The sequence below is a fragment of the Entelurus aequoreus genome, linkage group LG13, assembly GCF_033978785.1.
Source record: "Entelurus aequoreus isolate RoL-2023_Sb linkage group LG13, RoL_Eaeq_v1.1, whole genome shotgun sequence".
NCBI classification, from domain to species: Eukaryota; Metazoa; Chordata; class Actinopteri; order Syngnathiformes; family Syngnathidae; genus Entelurus; species Entelurus aequoreus.
In genome coordinates, this window is record NC_084743.1 from 51,464,373 (window position 1) to 51,485,967 (window position 21,595).

At 42.7% G+C, this 21,595-nt stretch overlaps 1 protein-coding gene across 3 annotated transcripts; it reads left to right on the top strand.

Annotated features, from left to right (window-relative positions):
- The first annotated feature begins 1,144 nt into the window (after window positions 1-1,144).
- LOC133663479 (period circadian protein homolog 2-like) lies at window positions 1,145-21,017 on the top strand. Of its 3 annotated transcripts, none has more exons than XM_062067967.1 (22): window positions 1,145-1,291; window positions 4,102-4,663; window positions 6,244-6,336; window positions 7,486-7,640; window positions 7,770-7,891; window positions 8,062-8,263; window positions 10,516-10,567; window positions 10,905-11,047; window positions 11,194-11,272; window positions 11,360-11,466; window positions 11,620-11,773; window positions 11,965-12,073; window positions 12,157-12,436; window positions 13,272-13,425; window positions 13,511-13,647; window positions 13,818-14,021; window positions 14,328-14,573; window positions 14,642-15,693; window positions 15,809-16,025; window positions 16,123-16,360; window positions 16,597-16,747; window positions 19,506-21,017. In XM_062067967.1, exons 2-22 carry the CDS (start codon window positions 4,221-4,223, stop codon window positions 19,659-19,661), a joined length of 4,494 nt encoding a protein of 1,497 aa, XP_061923951.1. In that variant the 5' UTR covers window positions 1,145-1,291; window positions 4,102-4,220; the 3' UTR covers window positions 19,662-21,017. The 3 variants fall into 3 exon arrangements, with proteins under 3 accessions (XP_061923951.1, XP_061923952.1, XP_061923953.1); XM_062067968.1 differs by having other exon boundaries at window positions 13,275-13,425; XM_062067969.1 differs by lacking the exon at window positions 13,818-14,021.
- The last annotated feature ends 578 nt before the right edge of the window (window positions 21,018-21,595 follow it).

Genomic DNA, 21,595 nt, shown 5'->3' on the forward strand with positions numbered 1-21,595 from the left:
GATTTCATGGGATTTAGCGATTAGGAGTGACAGATTGTTTGGTAAACGTATAGCATGTTCTATATGATATAGTTATTTGAATGACTCTTACCATAATATGTTACGTTAACATACCAGGCACGTTCTCAGTTGGTTATTTATGCGTCATATAATATACACTTAATCAGCCTGTTGTTCACTATTCTTTATTTATTTTAAATTGCCTTTCAAATGTCTATTTTTGGTGTTGGGTTTTATAAAAAAAATTTCCCCAAAAAATGCGACTTATAAATGTTTTTTTCCTTCTTTATTATGCATTTTCGGCCGGTGCGACTTATACTCCGGAGTGACTTTATACTTATAAATGCGACTTATATATGTTTTTTTCCTTCTTTATTATGCATTTTCGGCCGGTGCGACTTATACTCCGGAGCGATTTATACTCCGAAAAATACGGTGCCAATGATTGTCACACACACACCAGGTGTGGTGAAGTGTGTCCACTGCATGTGACCCATCCCCTTGTTCAACCCCTGGGAGGAGAGGGGAGCAGTGAGCATCAGCGGTGGCCGCGCCCGGGAATTATTTTTGGTGATGAAACCTGTCAGTGTGATGCATGTACTAATTGCACATGCGCGTGAGATCTGATATCAGAGGTTAAGAAAGAATGGATAGACTTGAAGACCGGAAGTTGACAAAATAAGGTACTATTTTAGTCACTTTGTTAGAAACACCTCTCAGTGTGATGCATCGATACAACCACTAAATGTAAATGGATGTCGTACTGGACTGTATAAGTACTGTATTGTGTTTTTTACGGCTGCATGCTAGTAGACCACAAGCTGTCAATGAGCCGCCCGTATTGTGCGTGGCTCTCCATTGACGACGCGGAGCTCATACTTTCACTTTTATGTAATTTCCAGACTCCAAACAAAACAGCTACTCTACGCGGCGCACGTAACATGGGATTCCACGTGCGGGGATGGCTTGTTTATATAAAACGACGGACAGCACTCCGAGCCAATGAGCGCCGCCCGGTGTCGTGTCGTCACGTTTTCCATGGCAACCAATACTTTTCGACCAATAGTGCAACGCCAGGGGCGGAGTCAGAATTGAGGTCGCGACGAGCGCTCGCTGATTGGCTGGCGGGTCTGAGCCGGGAGGAACCGGCGACTACTGTAGTCAGCCTGTCTGAACGCGGTCTGCCATTGAGCGTACTGAGCCTTTGCCTGGAACTTTTTTCCTTTTTCGGGATTTCTTTTTACGATACATCAAACAGGACTGGAAAGGTGAAGTTATATCCAACACACAGGTGGGTTCCTTATCCTTTTATCCTTGAAGTAAGCATTGATAATGTAAAAAATAAGTTGCATAACGAAACGCAATTTTGCGCATGCGCGACAATTCAGTTTGCTCTACTTTTCCACTTTTTTTCCAGTAAAAAATGTATTTTAATGTTATGTGACGAGCCAGATTGAAAGAAAATGTCTGTTTTGGCGACATTGACCGTTTGTGGCCGTGCGGGTGCTGTTTTCTGTTGTGTTTGTTGGCCATATCGTCACTTTTACATAACTGTGTCAGTGTACCGTGCTGTGGATTGCAGGTCAACGTGTGTGTGGATTGTGAATAGCAGGTCACTGTGGGGGAAGTGCCATTTCTCAGCATTTTGAATCTATTCATACGCTATTTTTGATATTGACCTTCAATCTGATATAAAAAAAAAAAAGCCATTTTTATGGATGATTTTATAACCACTTTTAGTTGTCAAAATTCAGTGGCATTGCCTTATGCAAATGTAAACGAGACACACTCACTGTAAATCAATATAAGTGTAGGATTTGTGTATATATTTGTATAATAGTTGCACACTTTATAATCTAAATGCTTCAAACTTTCACTCTTGCCTCCAAAAGGTGTTGTTCCAGCTCGACCTAGGGAAGTGGTTTTACATTTTTTCCATCAAATACCACTTCAGAAAACCCATGGCTCTCCAAGTACCACCATAATGGCTCACAGTATAATACAGTAGCGCCGTAGGTCTAAGTGTTCATTAAAACAAGGCAGAGGTTATATTTAATAGGTTAGATTTAGGATTGTTTCAGGATACGTCCTTGCAGTAATATTTCTATTTGTTCACTGACGTCTGACATCCTTCTTCTTTCTATTGTAAAGTCTAGTTTTGTTGCTAGAGTTTTGCTCCTGGCTAAGACACATCTAGGTAGTAATCCCTCTAAATGATGTCCTGCGTTAATGTCTTCTGATATCTTGTAATGCAAAGAGGAAGCATCTGGTTTTTTGAAACAAGGCTGCAGTGGAGCCAAATCCATGTGACTGGAGCAGCAGTTGTATAATGCTGAGATGTGTGTTAGTGTGACTGCTTCAGACACTCAGCAGACAGACACCGCAAGGCTGCAAGCAGTTGAGTTCAGCTCCGTTGTGACGCTCTTGTCGTGTGAGTTACATGTTTGTGTATCTGAAGCTTTTACGCATTTGTCAAATCCATCGGTAGAGGATTCACACACTGTAGGAATGGGCTTTTGGTAAGTGGCATCCCTGCTCTTATTCTAACGTCTGGTTCATTTGTTCTTACCTTTTTAGCAACACATTTGTTTTTTGATTGTAAATAATCCAGTTTCATAATGTTATTCTTTTCAAAGTCTGAACTCTGTTGTGGGATAGACTGTTTATTGTAATGCAATCCTTCTCATATAGATGAAAATGCTGTTGAAGGTATAAACAAAATGTAATGTCAACTTATGTAAGTTCATTTTCAGTGGCAAAGCGAAAGAGATGCACTTGTTGTCTATTCAGTGACTGGTTCTAACCTGTTGACACTACTTGCTTTCTCCTGACTGGTTATTGGCTGCAGCCAACAGGAAGACCCCACCCCCACTGAGAAGCTTGCTTATTGTTGTCCAATTTTATAGCCATGTCGTCGTGGTTGCGTGCTTACTTACACAGCTGAGAGTGGTGAGATAATGCTAGGGATTGAATGAATATGATGTAATTAGCTCATAAAGAATGAATAGTCTGCCTTGTAGTGCCGACTGCTCATAAGTTCCTAGAGCAGACTTTTTAGACGTTCTCCTTTTTGATAAAGTAATGACTAAGGATACCTGTGCCTGTAAGACAATTCTACAACTTATTGTTACATAAGATGATGTGTTTGAAATTCCATACACAGTGTGAAAAATATTGTCGTTTGTGTGACTTTTAGATACGAAATATTGCATCAAAAACTACAATAGAATGTACAACAGCACAGTACTTTTCTGTCAAACACACCATCAGCAGCTTTTCCATATTTTTCTCATATGTCCGCTGTTTAGATATTATTTATATCGACTCATTCTGCTTCAGCATTGTACAAACTAGCAGTATGACGCTCGAATTGCTTTGCCAAGTTGTCATTACTGTTATTTTGATTATTTATTTCTTTAATTGAAAGAATACCACCCGCTTCTCCTTCACATTCACTTTCTACGTTTCCATAGTTGGAAAAACAAAATTTATGTCAAATTGTTTTTACCTAACGCTAGCGAGTACGACACCAGTTGTTTTGATTAGCTCTTACGGCAACTACCGATTAGGAGGCAGATAACCCGTACGTCGAGGCACCGCTATAAGTGAAGTTGAATCAACAGTGCCTTTGCTGGTTGCAGTCAAGTAGGGCAGTTAATTTCGCTTTAGGATAATATTTAATAAAAGCTGATATAGGCTCCAGCACCCCCCGCAACCCCAAGAGGGACAAGCGGTAGAAAATGGATGGATGGATGGGAAATAACTAAATCCCTCCATTTTATGCCCATCCCTATTACAAATGCTCAAGGTTTGTGTTAACTTGTGTCTTCAAAGATATGTCATAGCCTTTTCATAGCTCTACAGTTCATTGGAAAGAAAAAGGCCAAAGCGCCCCGTGGAAAGGTTGAACCCCAGCTTGTTGGCGATTGTGTGTGCACAATGTTAGTATCGACTTATTTGTGAGACAGTGCCCTTTCTGTAGCGCCCCATCCATCCGATCAAAGTCACGACCGTTATTGATTGCTGTTATATTTAGGCTCACATTCTCTGTTGAAGTCTGGTATAATGTCATATACCTGTGTCTTCTTTCTCTGTCTATAGATCACATTCCCCCTGGTGTGAGGTCATCTCTGTTTACATCCCAGTGTAGTAATTCCATTTGTGCTGGTCCCATGACCAAGATTACCTAATGTCCCATAACCTGCACTTTGGCCTGTTCCATGTCTGAGAACCGTGACCAACATCCTTACCTCTACTCAACCCTGGACAGCCGGGAGCTGTCCCGTGAAAGAGTCGGCCTTCAGGTGGAGAAAGGGGAGATCTCTCCCTGTTCCGCCATCAGCCAACTTCGCCGCATGGCCAGCAGTTACAACGAGGGTTGTGGCAGGCGGGATGGAGACGACCTGGAACCAGAGCTAGGTTTGGCCTCGGAGGGCAGCGACAGCAGCCACGAGCGCCCCACCTCGCCAGGTTCCCCCCACGATGAGAGGAAGCGGACCCACTTGCACGAAGATGTCGAGATGGCTTGTTCAAGTGGGAGCGGGACAGAATCCCATGGCAACGAATCTCATGGTAATGAGTCCCACGGTAATGAATCTGTGGGCAGCTCCAATGGAAATGGGAAGGATTCTGCTCTCCATACGTCCTCAGGAAGCAACAAGAGGTGAGAGCACTCAAAAGCAGTCAGGCACATACAGATATTCTGCCGTTATGTGGAAGTGGACCGTCTAGGTCATGGAAGTGGGGATCATTAGATATAATAGAGTGACCATTTTCTTCTGTATGAGTCATGATTGCAATGCATTTAGCCTTCTTCAGACTCTGCAAGACACATGACAGCTATAGCAAAGTTTCATTCAGGAGAGTCAGGTTTTGTCTTTCTTGAATGAAAAAAACATTTACAGTTATGTCATACTCCTAACTGGACTTTATTGTAGTTGTAATACAAAAAAGGTACATAATAAGCCATTTCCAGGAACTTTGATGAAATCTGTGTGTTTTACGTTACTACGGCCACATCAATGTTCACAGATATTTATTCAAATCATGCTCATGGCCTTTCGGGTATGGATGTGCCAATCAGTATCGGACGATTTTTGTGAAAAAGAATGTGATCGCCATTGACGATTAATGCCTTTCAATGACGATCACAAATGTCGGTCCCCTCTGGTTGACATAGTATTTAGTTTTAGTCCCACAGCACACTAGTGATAAATTTGTCAACTATTAATTTTTGCCTTATTTATCGCCAACAAGGTATTTTCCCCTGCCTAAAATGAAGCAATAACCAATCAAAACAGATGCAGATTGACTAAGATGATGACAAAATTAACTAATATTTTAGTCAACCAGACAAAAATGTTGACAGAAACGCAATCAAATCATATTTCTTGTAGATGGGTGGAACAAGTTGGGAATATGTCCAATCACAGCTCTTAATGCCGGGAGTGAGTTACGAAGGAGAGCCAATCAGATGCTTTTCTTTGTGAGATAAGGAAGTTGTACGCCAAAACAAATCTGTAAACATTTAACAAGTCTCACAAGGCAATATGTGTACACCTGGGAGAAAGAAAAGCCCAGCAGGCACAAGACAATATTACAACGTTGAGAACTTGTTGAATTAGGCCCTGACGTCGAGCAACTCAAACATAACGTTGGAACAACATGCTTTTTGACGACATTTATTCAATCTCAGGTTGTGACATTGAATTGACCATTGAAATTTGGTCATTTACCAACCAACAACGTGGATTCAACGTTAGACATCAACGTTGTCTCAATTTACAAACACAACTATTTTGCAACGTTGTTTGGAAGTCAGTTTTAAAATACATACTGTATATGTATAATCAACGTTGTATCAGTGTCTTGCTGGGAGAGGACTAAATTCGACTCAATTTACTGTCATTTTAGTTGACTAAAATGTTGTTAAAAGTTGACTAAAATTATATCAATTAAGATGACTAAATCTAAAAGACAATGATTAAAACTAAATTAAAAACTTCTATAAAAATTAATACTCCGTCAGGCAGGCAGCTGGCAGTTAATTATGTGTGTACATAGAAAGCGTAGAGCCGCCCCCCTGAGTTAATAACAAATCACCTCCATCACGGCAAATAATTTGCATTTCTTCGTATCTTATGTACCATTATCACTAGAAGATGAAGCCAAACATGTTACACACGGAGATTTGCTGCTCTTCTGTCATAACATGTTGTTGTAACATGTTGTTTATGGTTGCAGCTCCAACTCTCACAGCCCCTCACCGCCAAGCAGCTCCAATGCCTTCAGTCTGGTGAGCTCCGAGCAGGACAACCCTTCTACCAGTGGATGCAGGTTAGTGCACTGTGAATTGACTTACTATCTTGCTACATGCATATTCGCTGGTATGAGAGTGTGGGCCAGCAAAAAGTTATACTTAAAGTATAGCAAGTGCAGTGGAACCTGGGTTTTCAAACTCAATTGGTTCTTGAAAATGGTTCGTAAACCGAAAAGTTTGGATAGTGAAGCAGAGTTCTCCACAAGAATCAACATAAAGTTTAAAGTTAAACACAAGAAATAAGAAGTAAACAAGAATAATTGGTTCTAGCTTCGGCAAGAGTCCCTATTTTAGTAAAAAACTGCACACTTTGAAGACTACAGTATATATCAAGACAGCATAACAAAGGGGTAATGGCTCAACGATGTATTTTTTATCCAAACAACACAAAAACATTACAGCAAGCTTACATGTCAACACGCAAACACACCAGAAGTCTCGTTGGTGCGCTCCAAAATGTTAAGCATGTTGCTACAATGAATAAACAAAAAAGGAAAATAATTTTACCTTGTGTCTGTGAATATGTGTGGCATTCTTGAACACTCTAGGATTTTCGGAGTGATAAACGATCAGTGGCTTCATGTAGTCACCACTAGCGTTGGCACAAGCTCGAAGCAAGATATTTCATCGCTTGTGTCCTGGTAGTGCCTTCTAACAGAGGTCCGCTGTGTCATCTATTACGGTCTCATCACAATTAAAGACTTGCTGCAGAACAAAGCCCCCTTCGCTGAAGTGAAGGTGCCACTCGCTAAAACGCTAGTTTAAATTGGTCGTCAGCGAGACCTATCACACAAACGTTTGTACACCGAGGCATGGTTCGCACACAGGCTTATTTGGTGCGATGTAAAGGTTGGTAAAATGAAAAGGTTGCAAATAGAGATGTCCGAAAATTGAGGTTTCACTATTTCTTACTTAGTACTGAATGTGCATATAAAAAGCATTACACTACCACACATCTGTTCTTCCTTCATGATATAAATAGTGTAACAGATCATAGGACAAACTTCCATTATTCCTGCCGTGATCTAAAATGTGACTCGCCTCAGTGCCAATCAAACCCATCATTCCTCAGCACGTTTTTGTGCCTCCAACACCTAGGAGTGTGCCAGCGTTGGTGAGACATTTCCCTGACACACGTGTATTTTGTCTCATGTATGCTCATGCAGCAGCGAACAGTCAGCCAAAGCGAAGACACAGAAGGAGCTTTTCAAGACTCTCAAGGAGCTAAAGATGCATCTTCCCCTTGAAAAGCGAAGCAAGGGCAAGTCCACCACCATCAACACACTCAAATATGCACTGCGCTGTGTCAAGCAGGTGAAAGGTAAGATTTCTTCTTTGCTCGGCCATCTTGTGTCGGCCAGCAACGGCAGTGACATCAATGTTATCGTGACTTTACATGACTTTTTGATTACACCTTAACTTTGCCGTTTTTTTCCACTCTGCTTCGCAGCCAATGAGGAGTATTATCAAATGCTGATGACAAATGACAGTCAACCGCCTGGTTTTGAAGTCTCATCTTACACCATTGAGGAAATCAACAGCATCACTTCAGAATACACCCTCAAAAACACTGTAAGTGCCAACCAAGGCCCCTCACCAGGCAATCTAACACACATCATGGATGTTGCCTCTTTCTTTGTAATGTCACAAATACATATTTCGTCTGTTGCTCTTTTATAATGAATAGTTTTGTAGTTTGAGAGTGAGCGACACTAAACTTGCTGAAACCTTGTCTCCTCTAGGATATATTTGCCGTGGCCGTTTCACTCATCACAGGGAAGATAGTTTACATTTCCGACCAGGCAGCGTCCATCTTAAACTGCAAGCGGGAAGTGTTCCATAACGCCAAGTTTGTGGAATTCCTAACGCCGCAGGACGTCAGCGTGTTCTACAGCTTTACCACGCCGTACCGCTTGCCCTCATGGAGCATGTGCACCGGAGCAGGTAACAGCAGTCTGAAAAGTGGTCTTAACCATAGTATTTACGGTGCTTCCGGAAAGTATTGACAGCACTTCACTTTTTTCACATTTTATTATATTACAACCTTAACCCCAAATCAGGGATTCTCAAACTGTGGTACGGATACCACTAGTGGTACATGGTCTCCATCTAGTGGTACGCCAAAGAATCACTTCATTAAATATTTAAACACAGTGTTACTGGTTAAACTGTGTCTAATGTTGCAATGGCCAAAAATATTGAATACTCTTGTTAAATAAAACCTCTTCCTTGTTTTAATTCATACTTAGGCCTACTATGGTACTGTATTTCATAGCTGGTGATTATGGTGGTACTTGGAGAGCCAAGTGTTTTCTGAGGCGGTAAAAAGTTTGAGAACCACTGTCTTAAATGAAGTAAATACATTTGTGTCCTCAAAATTATACACAATACCCTATAATGACAATGTGAAAAGGTTTTTCCCAAAAATTTAGCAAATGTATTAAAAAAAAAAAATCCCATGTACATACTGTAAGTATTCACAGCCTTTGCACAATACTTTTTTGATGCATCTTTAGCGGAAATTACAGCCTCAAGTGTCCATGTGATGTGTTTTTATTTTTTATTTTTTTAATACTTTTGCAAAAAAACATTTAAAATTTTTGACATTGTCCTTATAAGGTATTTATTGTGTGTTGAATTTTGAGGACAAATATGAATTTATTCGCTTTTGGAATAAGGCTGAACATAACAAAATGTGGAAAAAGTGAAGCACTGTCAATACTTTCTGGATGCACTGTATACCAAGGATGTCCCCGAGCCATTAATTGTAAACTCCAGGGAAAATAAGCGATTGTTGTTGATCTTATACATACTGCATATTCCTCTTTCTTCATCATTGATGATGACAATTTATGCGAGTTAATACATTGTAACACAGCTGTCTCTACATCAAGCACGTGGAGAACCCACATGTAACCCCAATGACATCACCTGTGCACACATGTAAGCATCCATTTCCTTCACATGAGCCACCTACTAACACATGCTTGCCCCCACGTATCACATTTTTTATTAGCATGATCAATCACACATTAACGAAGGGCTGCACACTCACAGCCACCTGCCACACTGTTTTTATTAGGATGATCATCAGTTTGTTTAGAGGCTGACATCTTAGCCATACTTCTCATGTTTGGTTAATTGCTGCCTGTTTGAATAGCATGTTGAGTTTTTACAGTGGAACCTCGATTTGTGAACTTAATTGGTTCTAAAACAGGGTTCGTAAATCAAAAAGTTTGTGTAGTGAAGCAAATGTCTCCATAAGAAACAATGCAAACATGAATAATGAGATCCAGCCTCGCCAAAAGTCCCTATTTTAGTTAAGGTTTGTACACTTTGAACAAAATGTAAAGCGCGATACAGTACTGTATATCAAACAAACATAAAAAGGGGCTGATGGATCAACTGTCACTTTGTCAACAAGCCAAAACAACAACAACACGCGCACAGACACAGAAGTCCCCTAGGTGCCCTCACGAGCGATTAGAAATCACAAAAATCTTTAACTTTAATAAAGTAGCAATAAGGTAGACAAACATTTTAAAAGTAAAATTCTCTTACAGTACATTAACATCAGCGAAAGAGCAGCTCACGAGAGGAAAGAAAGGAGCAGACAGAGGGAGAGAGGGGAAGGGGGTAGGAGCCGTGTATGTATGCTCTTGAAAGTTGCGACGCTGAATGAGTGGTAGTCTCCTCCGATGTGATATAAGTCCGCTTTGGCATTTTTTTTCCAGAAAAGCCTCTTCTCATCACAATTAAAAACTTGATGTGGTACCAAGCCAGCTTCCTCAATCTCTTCAACAAGAGCAAGCACAAAATGGCTGCCAGTGGGACACAAAAGGAATGAATGTTCATACACAGAGACATGGTTCGCACACAGAGGCGCATTTGGCACGATCTATAAGTTTGTAAACCAAAAAGTTCGCAAATAGAGGGGTTTGTAAATCGAGGTTACACTGTATTTATTTATATGGGGTTTTATAAAAAGTAATTTTTGCATTATTAATCTTCAGATGACCAAAGTGTCAGGAAATGACAGAGCTTCCAAGTCGGTCTATTTTTATATGAAACCTTTTAGTCGGATTGTTAAAGGTCATCTTACTGGCTTCAATTTTGGTCGCATACAGATTCAACGGTTGGGCGATTATGGAAACACTCTGATATATTCGCCCCTCTCCTTCCTTTGTCTTATTCAGAGTCGTCTCCCACGGAGTGCATGCAGGAGAAGTCCTTCTTTTGCCGCATCAGGTGAGTGACAGCTCAGCAGCTTCTGTGATTCATACATTTCCTGCTCAAACAATCTCTGAGTAACAAAGTAGCACTGTGCATGAGCAAATAGTGCACCATGCTGGTTAGCAGCTGTTAGATTAGTTTCCATCGAGTTAGTTTGGGGCATTCAACTTTGGTATTTGTGGCAGGGGGGGGTCACTAATAAATGTATGGGAAACACCAATATCAAACATGATCAACGGGTTGGGCTCAACTGCTTTTTATGTTTTTTCAATTTCGTGTCCTATTTCACATGCACAAATTAAATAAAGCTTTAAATTCCAACAGTTAATTTGAATTGTCACATGTGTTACAGTGGTGGAAAGGAGCATTACGGCGACCTGCAGTACTACCCTTTCCGCATGACTCCTTACCTGATGAAAGTCCAAGACGCGGAGCTGTCTGAGGAGCAGTTTTGCTGCCTCCTCCTGGCAGAGAGGGTGCACTCTGGTTATGAAGGTGAGACCTCTGAACACTGACACGTGGCCTCCGTTGCCGCTTAATTGAACAACACTGCACACAAATTATCCAAAAAAGGTTTTTGGAATATATTTAAAAATTGGTGGTTTTAATGGTTTTTTTCTTCCTCTCTTGTCTGTTCCCAGCTCCCAGAATCCCTCATGACAAGCGCATTTTCACCACCACACATACACCTAATTGTGTTTTCCAGGATGTGGATGAGAGGTGAGTGGAGTTTTACAAGCTCTATAAGGCTGATCGAGTGAATATTGTAAATTGATTTTTTTAACATGTGGCCTTTTCCTCCATCAGGGCTGTTCCACTCTTAGGATACCTTCCCCAAGACTTGATTGGGACTCCGGTGCTGCTCAATCTGCATCCAAATGACAGACCACTCATGCTGGCTGTGCATCGCAGAAGTAAGCATCGGTTTCATTCACTTGTACCACCGAAATATAATAGTTTTTTAAAAGTAGACTTACGTAATGTGAGACCCCAACAAATTAGATAGACTTGTCACTCTGTATTTTCATCTATTTGCATCTCACACACGGTTTGCCTTCCACCAACAGTCCTGCAGTGTGCTGGCCAACCATTTGACCAGTCCTCCATTCGCTTCTGTGCGAGAAACGGCGAATACATCACGGTCGACACCAGCTGGTCCAGCTTCGTTAACCCCTGGAGCCGCAAGGTCTCTTTTGTCATCGGCAGGCACAAAGTCCGCATGTAAGTGTGCACAGAAGTTATGCTACCCTTCCTTAGTAGCCAGTATTGTGCAACACTATTTAACATTATGGCGTGAATGCTGACAATTATATTTTCTTAGGCTCTATAAGAATGAACCCATTTTCAGATTTTGTGTAACATGACAAGTGTCAGTTTAAGTGTAAATATTTGGAATGTTGATGTTGTTACAGGGGTCCTGTGAACGAAGATGTTTTTGCAGCAATGGCTTTCAATGAAGGGAAGATGATGGACTCCGACATCCAGGAAATTAGTGAACAGATCCACAGGCTATTACTACAAGTATGTACACACATCAGACGGTATTTCAACACACGTTTACACGTTTGTCAGTTTTTTTAAATAACAACTCCCTTTATCCTCAGCCTGTTCATAACATGGGCTCCAGCGGTTACGGTAGCCATGGCAGCAATGGTTCACATGAACAACTGGTGAGCATCAGCTCGTCCAGTGAAAGCAATGGGAATGTCATGGCGGGAAACGCAACAGAGGAGACGAGCAAAGCCAAGCCCACCCGGACATTCCAGGAGATTTGTAAGGGAGTTCACATGCTGAAGAACCAGGACTCTCATGGGTGCCTGCGCTCCCCTCCACCCTCGCCTGCTCCCTCCCCGTCCAAACCAGAGCAAAAGAAAACAGCTGACGGTGAGTACAGTGTTTGCACCCTGTTCATGGTATGGGATAACGCTGTTAATTGGAAGGTTTGGCAGTCGATTGCGCTTTATAGAAGCTAGCGGTCAGGGGTGCACAAACTTTTTCCACTGAGGGCCGCACACTGAAGAATCAAAGGATGCGGGGGCCATTTAGATGCATTTCTTTTTTAAAGCCAATACGAAAAGATAGAAAAAACGAAATAACAGCCTGAATGTCAGCTTTGTGTTATTAGCAAGGGTGCATGATTGATATTGGATAAATAGTTATCATGTTATCAGTTCTAATGAGGTAAAATTAGCTGTATTGAGCTCATTGTAATCAAACATAGAGTCGGATCGTTTGTGACTTCTTTTACTGTTTCAGAGAAATTATTTTCCATGCTATTTGTACCCCAAAAATGTTGAACTGGAAAAAAAAAAAAGTCAAAAAACACATTACGCTGCATTCAACACATCAAATCTTATCACCCACCTGAAACGCCAGCCTCACTACAAGTGTTTTGGAAAGTTATGAGACAATCGCTGCTAAAGAAGCTGCCCCAAAGCCAGCCATTCGGTTATCGGAATCTTTCTTAAGCCAGCAAGAAGAAATCTGTATTGGTGTTGACTTTAAATTATATACATTGTGCATTCCTAGTTTTTTGCGTGAACATTGCAACTTTATACATTTGCTCTTTTATTCAAGTTTTTATCTGGTATTTTGTAATAGTATTTTTAGAATATGCGGCAAGCCTTTGAAAAACGTGCTGCGGGCCACACGTTTGACACCACTGTACTGTACTGTATTGTATGTTTTTCTGATACGTTCTTGTTTTTATGTGGGACAGCAGTCGCTCAAAAGCATTCAATGGTGCGTCTGAAGGAATCAGCACACCCTCTGCAGGCCAGAGACAGTAATGCAGCCAACATGGACGACTACACCTGCAAAGACCAGACTGTCTGCTCCTACCAGCAGATTAGCTGCCTTGACAGTGTCATCCGGTAAGTGTGTGTGTATTATTATTAAGGTTAAGACCACAAAGGAATTAATGACTTATGGAAATATCTATTTTCTTTTGTTTTCCAGTTACCTGGAGAGTTGTAACATCCCCCTCACAGTGAAAAGAAAATACCAGTTTTCTTCAAATACCACCTCCACCAATTCAGATGATGACAAAAAGTGTACTGAGGACGATGCACAAGTGCCTGGGTGTTCCAACACAGGTGTGTGAAAATTCATGACCGGACACACACATACAAACACATGTGCACACACACGCACACACACAGAGCTCACATATGTCCCATCAAGGACACTCGATCAATGTTTTTTTTGGTTTGGGTGCCCTTTCACTGGATTTAGTGATCGGCTAACAGTCACTCTCTTCCGCTAGATTCTTTAATGCTCGACGGCCAGCCTGGACTTTCAAACATGAAAGCACCAAAGAAACCTCCATCAGGGGCAGTTGTGGTTGGCGCCCCTCTGGGACCGCTCCCTTTACCCAGCAAGGCTGAAAGCGTTGTGTCAATCACATCTCAGTGTAGCTATAGCAGCACAATTGTGCATGTGGGAGACAAGAAGCCTCAACCGGAGTCTGGTAGGTCCACTGCATGCATCACAGCTTACTATAGCAGTCCCTACGAGATAGCTTGCAATCGCAGTTTAGGGTTGACACCAGCTGATTGGACGCTACGATTTACAATTACAACAGTGCTGCTTTATTGCATTATAATAAGGCCGTTCTTTTGTTGCAGAATTATGATATAGTGAACGCTTGAAAGAAACGCAGCTTTCACACATGTGCTTAACAGCTTGCTTTGCATTTTCACCCAAGAGTTAGTTATGCAAAATCGATTTGATATGGTATGATTGATTGATTGGTATTACTGTGGTGTTTTGGCAGAAATAATTGAGGATGTGGCCGAGAGCCCTGCACCACCGGCTCCGCCCGTCAGTGTGGTGTCTCCTCTTAGCCAGGAGAAGGAAGCCTACAAGAGGCTGGGACTGACCAAGCAGGTACTGGCAGCCCACACACAGAAAGAGGAGCAGGCCTTCCTAAATCGCTGCCGAGAGCTGCGTAATGCTAGGACTTTCCAGAAGGACTGTTCCACGCGCCTGCACAAGCAGAAGGGTCCAGACAATCCTCAAGGTAAACCGTGTTTCACAGCATTAACACAAGACCGTAGGCTTTAGTTAATGTATAATGCATCTCTTTAGAACCTGCTGGACTTTGCGGCGCCGCCAAACAGGGCACCACCAGGCCAGAGACCGTTGCCAAGAAGGGAAACCGCAACAGGAAGTCCAAAAAGCCCCGCATGAAGCATCCCGATTCATCGGACAGTGCCGAGTCACACCGCAAACCCCGCCCCCCTCTCCAGGGCCTTAACCAAACATCCTGGTCCCCGTCGGAAGCGTCCCTGTCGGCTTTCAACGTGTCCTACCCAGCAATGGTGCCTGCCTACCAGCTCTACCCACCAGCACCTGCTGCTGCCCCTGCACAGGTCGCCCATCCTGACCCCACCCTTTCCACTGGCTTTGTGGAGGGCCCGAGCACACAAGCTCCTCCTGCCGCCACTTCCTTTCCTGCCCCCATTGTTACGCCTATGGTGGCTTTGGTGCTACCAAATTACCTCTTCCCTCAACTTGGACCGATTGGCCAGATGGGGGCTGCTCCCAGACCAGCGTTTTTCCCGGAGCAGACGCAGACGCAACCTCAGTTTAACGGCCAGCAACCCTTTCAGCCGCCGCAGCCAGCATACACCATGCAATCTCAACCTCCCTTCACCAGTCAACAGATTTTCCCGGTGCCGACTGCCTTCCCAACCCAGCCACCTTTCCAGCCTCGCCCGCCGGCCTTCACCCCCCAGCAGACCTTTACCCCCCAGCAGACCTTTACACCCCAGCAGACCTTCACTACCCAGCCATCTTTCGCTGTGCCGACTCCATTTGTGGCTCAAGCACCCTATCCGGCTCAGCCCTTCACTTACAGCCTAAACACACAGCCCCCTAAAGCCGCGGGTGTAGAACCTCGAGAGGGTGCAGCTTCTCGCTCCTCCACCCCTGCATCAGGTGCACGCGAGCGCACCACATCATCGCCGACGCTGTTCGAGTCGCGGTGCAGCTCGCCCCTTCAACTCAATCTGCTCAGCATGGAGGAGGGCCAGCGCTCGGTGGAGCGGCAGGACAGCACAGCGCCCTCTGTTGGTCTTCAGGGCGCTGGCGGCGTCGCGGCTTCTGTTGCTGCAGTCAAACTTGAAACTCTTCAACAGGTGAGAGAAACAAGTGTGTGGATCTTGTAGTACCCGATTGGACCGAATCAATTATGATCACGGTTCAGTTGCATTGTGTAAGATGTTTTTTTTGTTTTGGTCATGGTATATCCAGGAGTATCCAGAAGATGGCGCTCATAGTGACGGTCATTCCTCATCATGTGACCTGCTGAATATACTGCTCCAAGAGCAGGAGGACTCCCACTCTGGCACCGGCTCCGCAACCTCTGGCTCCATGGGCTCGGGATCAGGATCTGGATCGGGCTCAGGTTCGGGCTCCGCTTGCAATGGCTGCGGCACATCGGCGAGCGGAGCCTCGGGCAGCAGAACAGGTTTGTCAAAAAGTGCCAATCCAAGCCAGAAGGATAAATAATATAAGTTTATTTTATGACTGATGTTTTTTTGTTTTTTTTTCAAAACCTCAAATAGGGAGCAGCAACACAAGCAAATACTTTGGAAGTGTTGACTCATTGGAACAAGACCCCAAGACCAAGGCCAAAGCCAAGACAAGAGGAACAGGAGACTCTGATGCAGGCCTATCACCGGCCAAGATGTCCGCCAATGGGGAGGGAGAGCATTTAATCAAATATGTCCTCCAGGAGCCTCTTTGGCTGCTCATGTCCAATGCTGACGACAAGGTCATGATGACCTATCAAATGCCATCCAGGTGAGTCACAGAAAAAATGTTTAGATTTCCGAAACTTTGACAGTTTTCCAGAAAAATGTTCATTCATTAGACCAACTGTTTAGAACAGGGGTGTCAAACTTGTTTTCAATGAGGGTCTCCATGCATGACTTATACAGTGTGTTACATAGTCCACATTGTGAACTCACTTGGAAAAACCTTTTCTGACAAAGTGATATCACCGATGGCTGACGTGTAAATGTTTTGCTGTTCCACAGGGACATTCAGAAGGTTCTGCGGGAAGACAAGGAAAGACTGAGGCAAATGCAGAAGAGCCAGCCCCACTTCACCCCAGACCAGCGGCGAGAGCTGCTGGAGGAGCACCCCTGGATGAGAAGAGGGGGTCTACCAGCTACTATCAATGTGAAGGTCAGAACTACATTTTTGTACTTATTAGTCAGACTCTCATGGGGAGGTTTTAACCCATACATGACGATATTTCGAGGAACAGATGATGCTGTGGTATGTGCGTGTGAGTTGTATTAGGAAGTGGAGTTATGATGCAGAGTTGCAACAATAATAATTACAGATGTCCGATAATGGCTTTTTTGCCGATATGCGATATTCCGATATTGTCCAACTCTTAATTACCAATTCCGATATCAACCGATACCAATATATACAGTCGTGGAATTAACACATTATTATGCCTAATTTTGTTGTGATGCCCCGCTGGATGCATTAAACAATGTAACAACGTTTTCCAAAATAAATCAACTCAAGTTATGGAAAAAAATGCCAACATGGCACTGCCATATTTATTATTGAAGTCACAAAGTGCATTATTTTTTTAAACTTGCTTCAAAACAGCAGCTTGGAATTTGGGACATGCTCTCCCTGAGAGAGCATGAGGAGGTTGAGGTGGGCGGGGTTGAGGTGGGGGGGGTAGCAGGGTAGCAGGGGGTGTATATTGTAGTGTCCCAGAAGAGTTAGTGCTGCAAGGTGTTCTGGGTATTTGTTCTATGGTGTTTATGTTGTGTTACGGTGCGGATGTTCTCCCGAAATGTGTTTGTCATTCTTGTTTGGTGTGGGTTCACAGTGTGGCGCATATTTTTAACAGTGTTAAAGTTGTTTATACGGCTACCCTCAGTGTGACCTGTATGCCTGTTGACCAAGTATGAATTGCATTCACTTGTGTGTGTGAAAAGCCGTAGGTATTATGTGATTGGGCCGGCACGCAAAGGCAGTGCCTTTAAGGATTATTGGCGCTCTGTACTTCTCCCTATGCCCGTGTACCACTCCGTACAGCGGCGTTTTAAAAAGTCATACATTTTACTTTTTGAAACCGATACCGATAATTTCCGATATTACATTTTATAGTATTTATCGGCCGATAATATCGGGAGTCCGTTATTATCGGACATCTCTAGTTTTAACCAATACATGATGATATTTCGAGGAACAGATGATGCTGTGGTATGTGTGTGTGAGTTGTAATAGGAAGTGGAGTTATGATGCAGAGTTGCAACAATAATATTAATAATACACAGTCCCATTATTAGGGGCTTACGATACAGATATGGAGTCTTGAGTATTTGCCGATATTAGAGCCGATAAGATATCAGTACAAATCATGCATCTTTGTATTATTTTGTAGTGTGGGATGTTAAAAAAGTCATGATCAAGTGAAATTAGTCAAAAAGAGAACAATAGTAGGTATAAAACCATGTACCTATTTATTATTAACCATCTGGAATGGACGTATGCTGTCTTAAAGTTGAAGTGAGTGGTAATTGCTTTTTTTAGCGACATGTAGTGGCTACAATAATTAAGTTATGCTCATGACGCAGCAAGTTGAATGATGCGGACACGTTGGTTACTGGATACTTTCTAATATGCTTCCGCCTCAGAAGCGCTGCAGGACTGCTTGTATCGGAGATTTCAGATGCAAGTTGATATGATATGAGGCTTGATTTTTTTATTTGTATCTGATTTCAAGATCGGGACAGCCCTAAACAATACTCAATGACAACACAGGGACATGACTAAGGCCTGAATTATTAACTAAATACAGTTGTTCCTTGCCACTTCAAATAATGCGGTTTCACCACATTGTGAATATTTAGTATTTTTGGAAAGCATATTCTAAAAAAAATGATGGTCTTAAATTAAGCATTTTAGTTAGAGATGTCCGATAATATCGGACTGCCGATATTATCAGCCGATAAATGTTTTTAAATGTAATATAGGAAATTATCGGTTTTCCAAAAGTAAAATTTATGACTTTTTAAAACAGCGCTCTGTACACGGACGTAGGGAGAAGTACAGAGCGCCAATAAACCTTAAAGGCACTGCCTTTGCGTGCCGGCCCAGTCACATAATATCTACGGCTTTTGACACACACAAGTGAATGCAATGCATACTTGGTCAACAGCCATACAGGTCACACTGACGGTGGCTGTATAAACAAGTTTAACACTGTTACAAATATGCGCCACACTGTGAACCCACACCAAACAAGAATGACTAACACATTTCGGGAGAACATCCGCACCGCAACACAACATAAACACAACAGAACAAATACCCAGAACCCCTTGCAGCACTAACTCTTCCGGGACGCTACAATATACAACCCCCGCTCGTGATTAGCGCTTTAGTTGCCAACTAGTAATTTGCGCACTGGTTGCTAACTAGCGATTAGCGGTTTAGTTCCTAGTTAGCAATTTGTCCGCCAGTTGCAAGCTCCTGATTAGCGCTTTCGTTTCCAGCTAGCGATTGCTGCTCTACTTGTCGCTAGCGATTAGCGCTGTCGTTGCTATCTCGCAATTAGACCATGAATTGATTAACGTGGACCCCGACTTAAACAAGTTGAAAAACTTATTCGGGTGTTACCATTTAGTGGTCAACTGTACGGAATATGTACTGTACTGTGCAATCTACTAATAAAAGCCTCAATCAGACTGCCAGTTGCAAGCTAGCGATTAGTGCTCTAGTTCCCGGCGAGGAATTAGCAGCACTACTATTATATGAATGTCTTAGTATTGCATAATAACAAGGAGCCTTTATCAGCAGTTTGATATAAAACACAATGCTTTGTCAGTATAAAATCAGTTGAAGACTCCTGATTTGAAGCATGTCCATGACCCACAAGGCTTGATATTAACATGTTAGTTTGTCTTTTCAGGAGTGTCTGTACTGCAAAGACGTTGTGGAGGCCCCCATCGTAGAGACCCTGCCTGACATGGACATGTGCGAGCTGCGGGAGGAGCTGAGCCAAGAGTGCGAGAGCACTCACAGCCAATCAGAGGAGCTGAAAGCCAAACTACATTCTGGCTCCTGAGTTTGTTCAGCACTCACTCAACCAGCCACGGGCCCTTAAAAACAATCATATTGCAAATATGTGACAAAAAAAAAAAAAGACCCTGTGCCTGGCCATGCTCGACACTTGTAAACACACACGAACTGAAGCAGTGTGTGTGTGTGTGTGCGTGTGTGTGTGTCGACCCTGTGACAGACTAGACCGAGGTCGGACCATGCGAGGCCTTGAGCAGCTGTCTCACACAAACATTTTCCTCAAGGACAATGTGAAAACAATCTCGGGTTATCTTCTCAAAAACACTCTTTGTTTCCCCATCAGGTATTTGACAGGATGTTGTCAACAGGGACCTATGCTTGTACATTTCACCTACTGTACATCCACAGAGGACATGCACCTACTGTACATCCACAGTGGACATGCAGTCTGACTGTAACTTGCCTCCGCAGCAACCACAAACTAACCTTATTTATTTTCCACTCCGACATAGACTCCGGTTTTATCCAGCTACAGCCAAATGAGTTGATGGATGTATATTACAGTACATATTTCATGTCGAGGTCACTTTAGCCTTAGCACGTTTACATTGGAGCATACAGCCTCCGAGTAAAGAAGGCATTTGCATACTGTTGGCAGTATTATTTTTTCTCGGAATTGCCAGATATTGCAAAAAAAACAAAACAGGGTGATGTATCCACATGCAACATGCACTTGGTAGAGGAAAAAAGGGAGTTATCCACTCCTGAAGAGAGAATGATGTAGCCAACAAGGGGACCATGGGGAAGAAATGGTGCAATGACAGACACCCTGCTGGGGCAGGACTTGTGAATGTATCCCGGACTGGACCAAGGACGTCTTACTAGCTTAGTTTAGGGGTTTTTCTCCCCCCCCCCCCCGTTCGTTCACATTTTTATACACTTTTTTTTTTGTTTATTTTTATTTGAAGTAAAGCTGGATTAAACACGCGTTTGTGACAATTCCATTGCCCGATGGACTTGAGGCTCCACGTGCAATGGAGGGAACACCGCAGATGCTCTTTTGTCTCCATTCCATGTGGGAGGCGAACACCGCTGGTAAACACCCACAATGCAAATGTGGCTAAAAGAAATGTTGTTACGCCTTACTGTTTGTCACAAAAAGGGAAGTCAATATTTATTCAATGACCAGCTGGTGTGTGTGTGCGTGTGTGTGAGAGGAGGCAGCCTGGTCCTGTAAATGCATACACACCATACTGGCACATATTGTGTGCGTGTGTGTGTGTTTGGTTGTGTACATTTGTTTCATTTCCGTATGAATGTATGAATCTTGATGTATGTATGAAATTATAGTGCAGTTAATGTGCAATTTTGTAGGAAAGAATTCGTGTTTGAAACATGGAAACCGTTGTAATAAAATTGCAAAACTATTGAAACTCTTGGAGCTTTATTCATACATTCAAACCAAACAAAATAAAAAAGTTGACGTTTGCGCACAAAAGTGACTCCAGCCCTGTCAAACAAGGTGGCGGCTGCACAAGTGCTGCCGGCGGTGGGGTACTGCGGTTCATTGATTATTAATGATTTATGTGTCGAGTGAAACTGATTGCACAGCGTTGCTAGATTCACCTTGTTTGTCGTATTTGTGCGATGATTTCGCTCTCGACACGATAAATATATAACCAAAAACGTTGAGCCCTTCAATGCATGGCTTTTAACAAACTTAACAGATGCTGTGCATTGTCTGACGTGCCTCTTTACAGCCAGGTAGGGGCGCTGTTTTGCTTCTTATCTAAAGGTAAAACTGCATTATAAAAAAAAAGTAATTTGTTTTAGAATAGTCATGGTATTACTCTTGCATAAATATAATTCCTTACCAGGGAAAAAGTATTTATTGCCTTACTTTTTTTTTTTTTTTTAAACATCAAATATGTCAGATAATTGGGAAATGACTATACCATTTGAGATATGCTTCACTTGCAA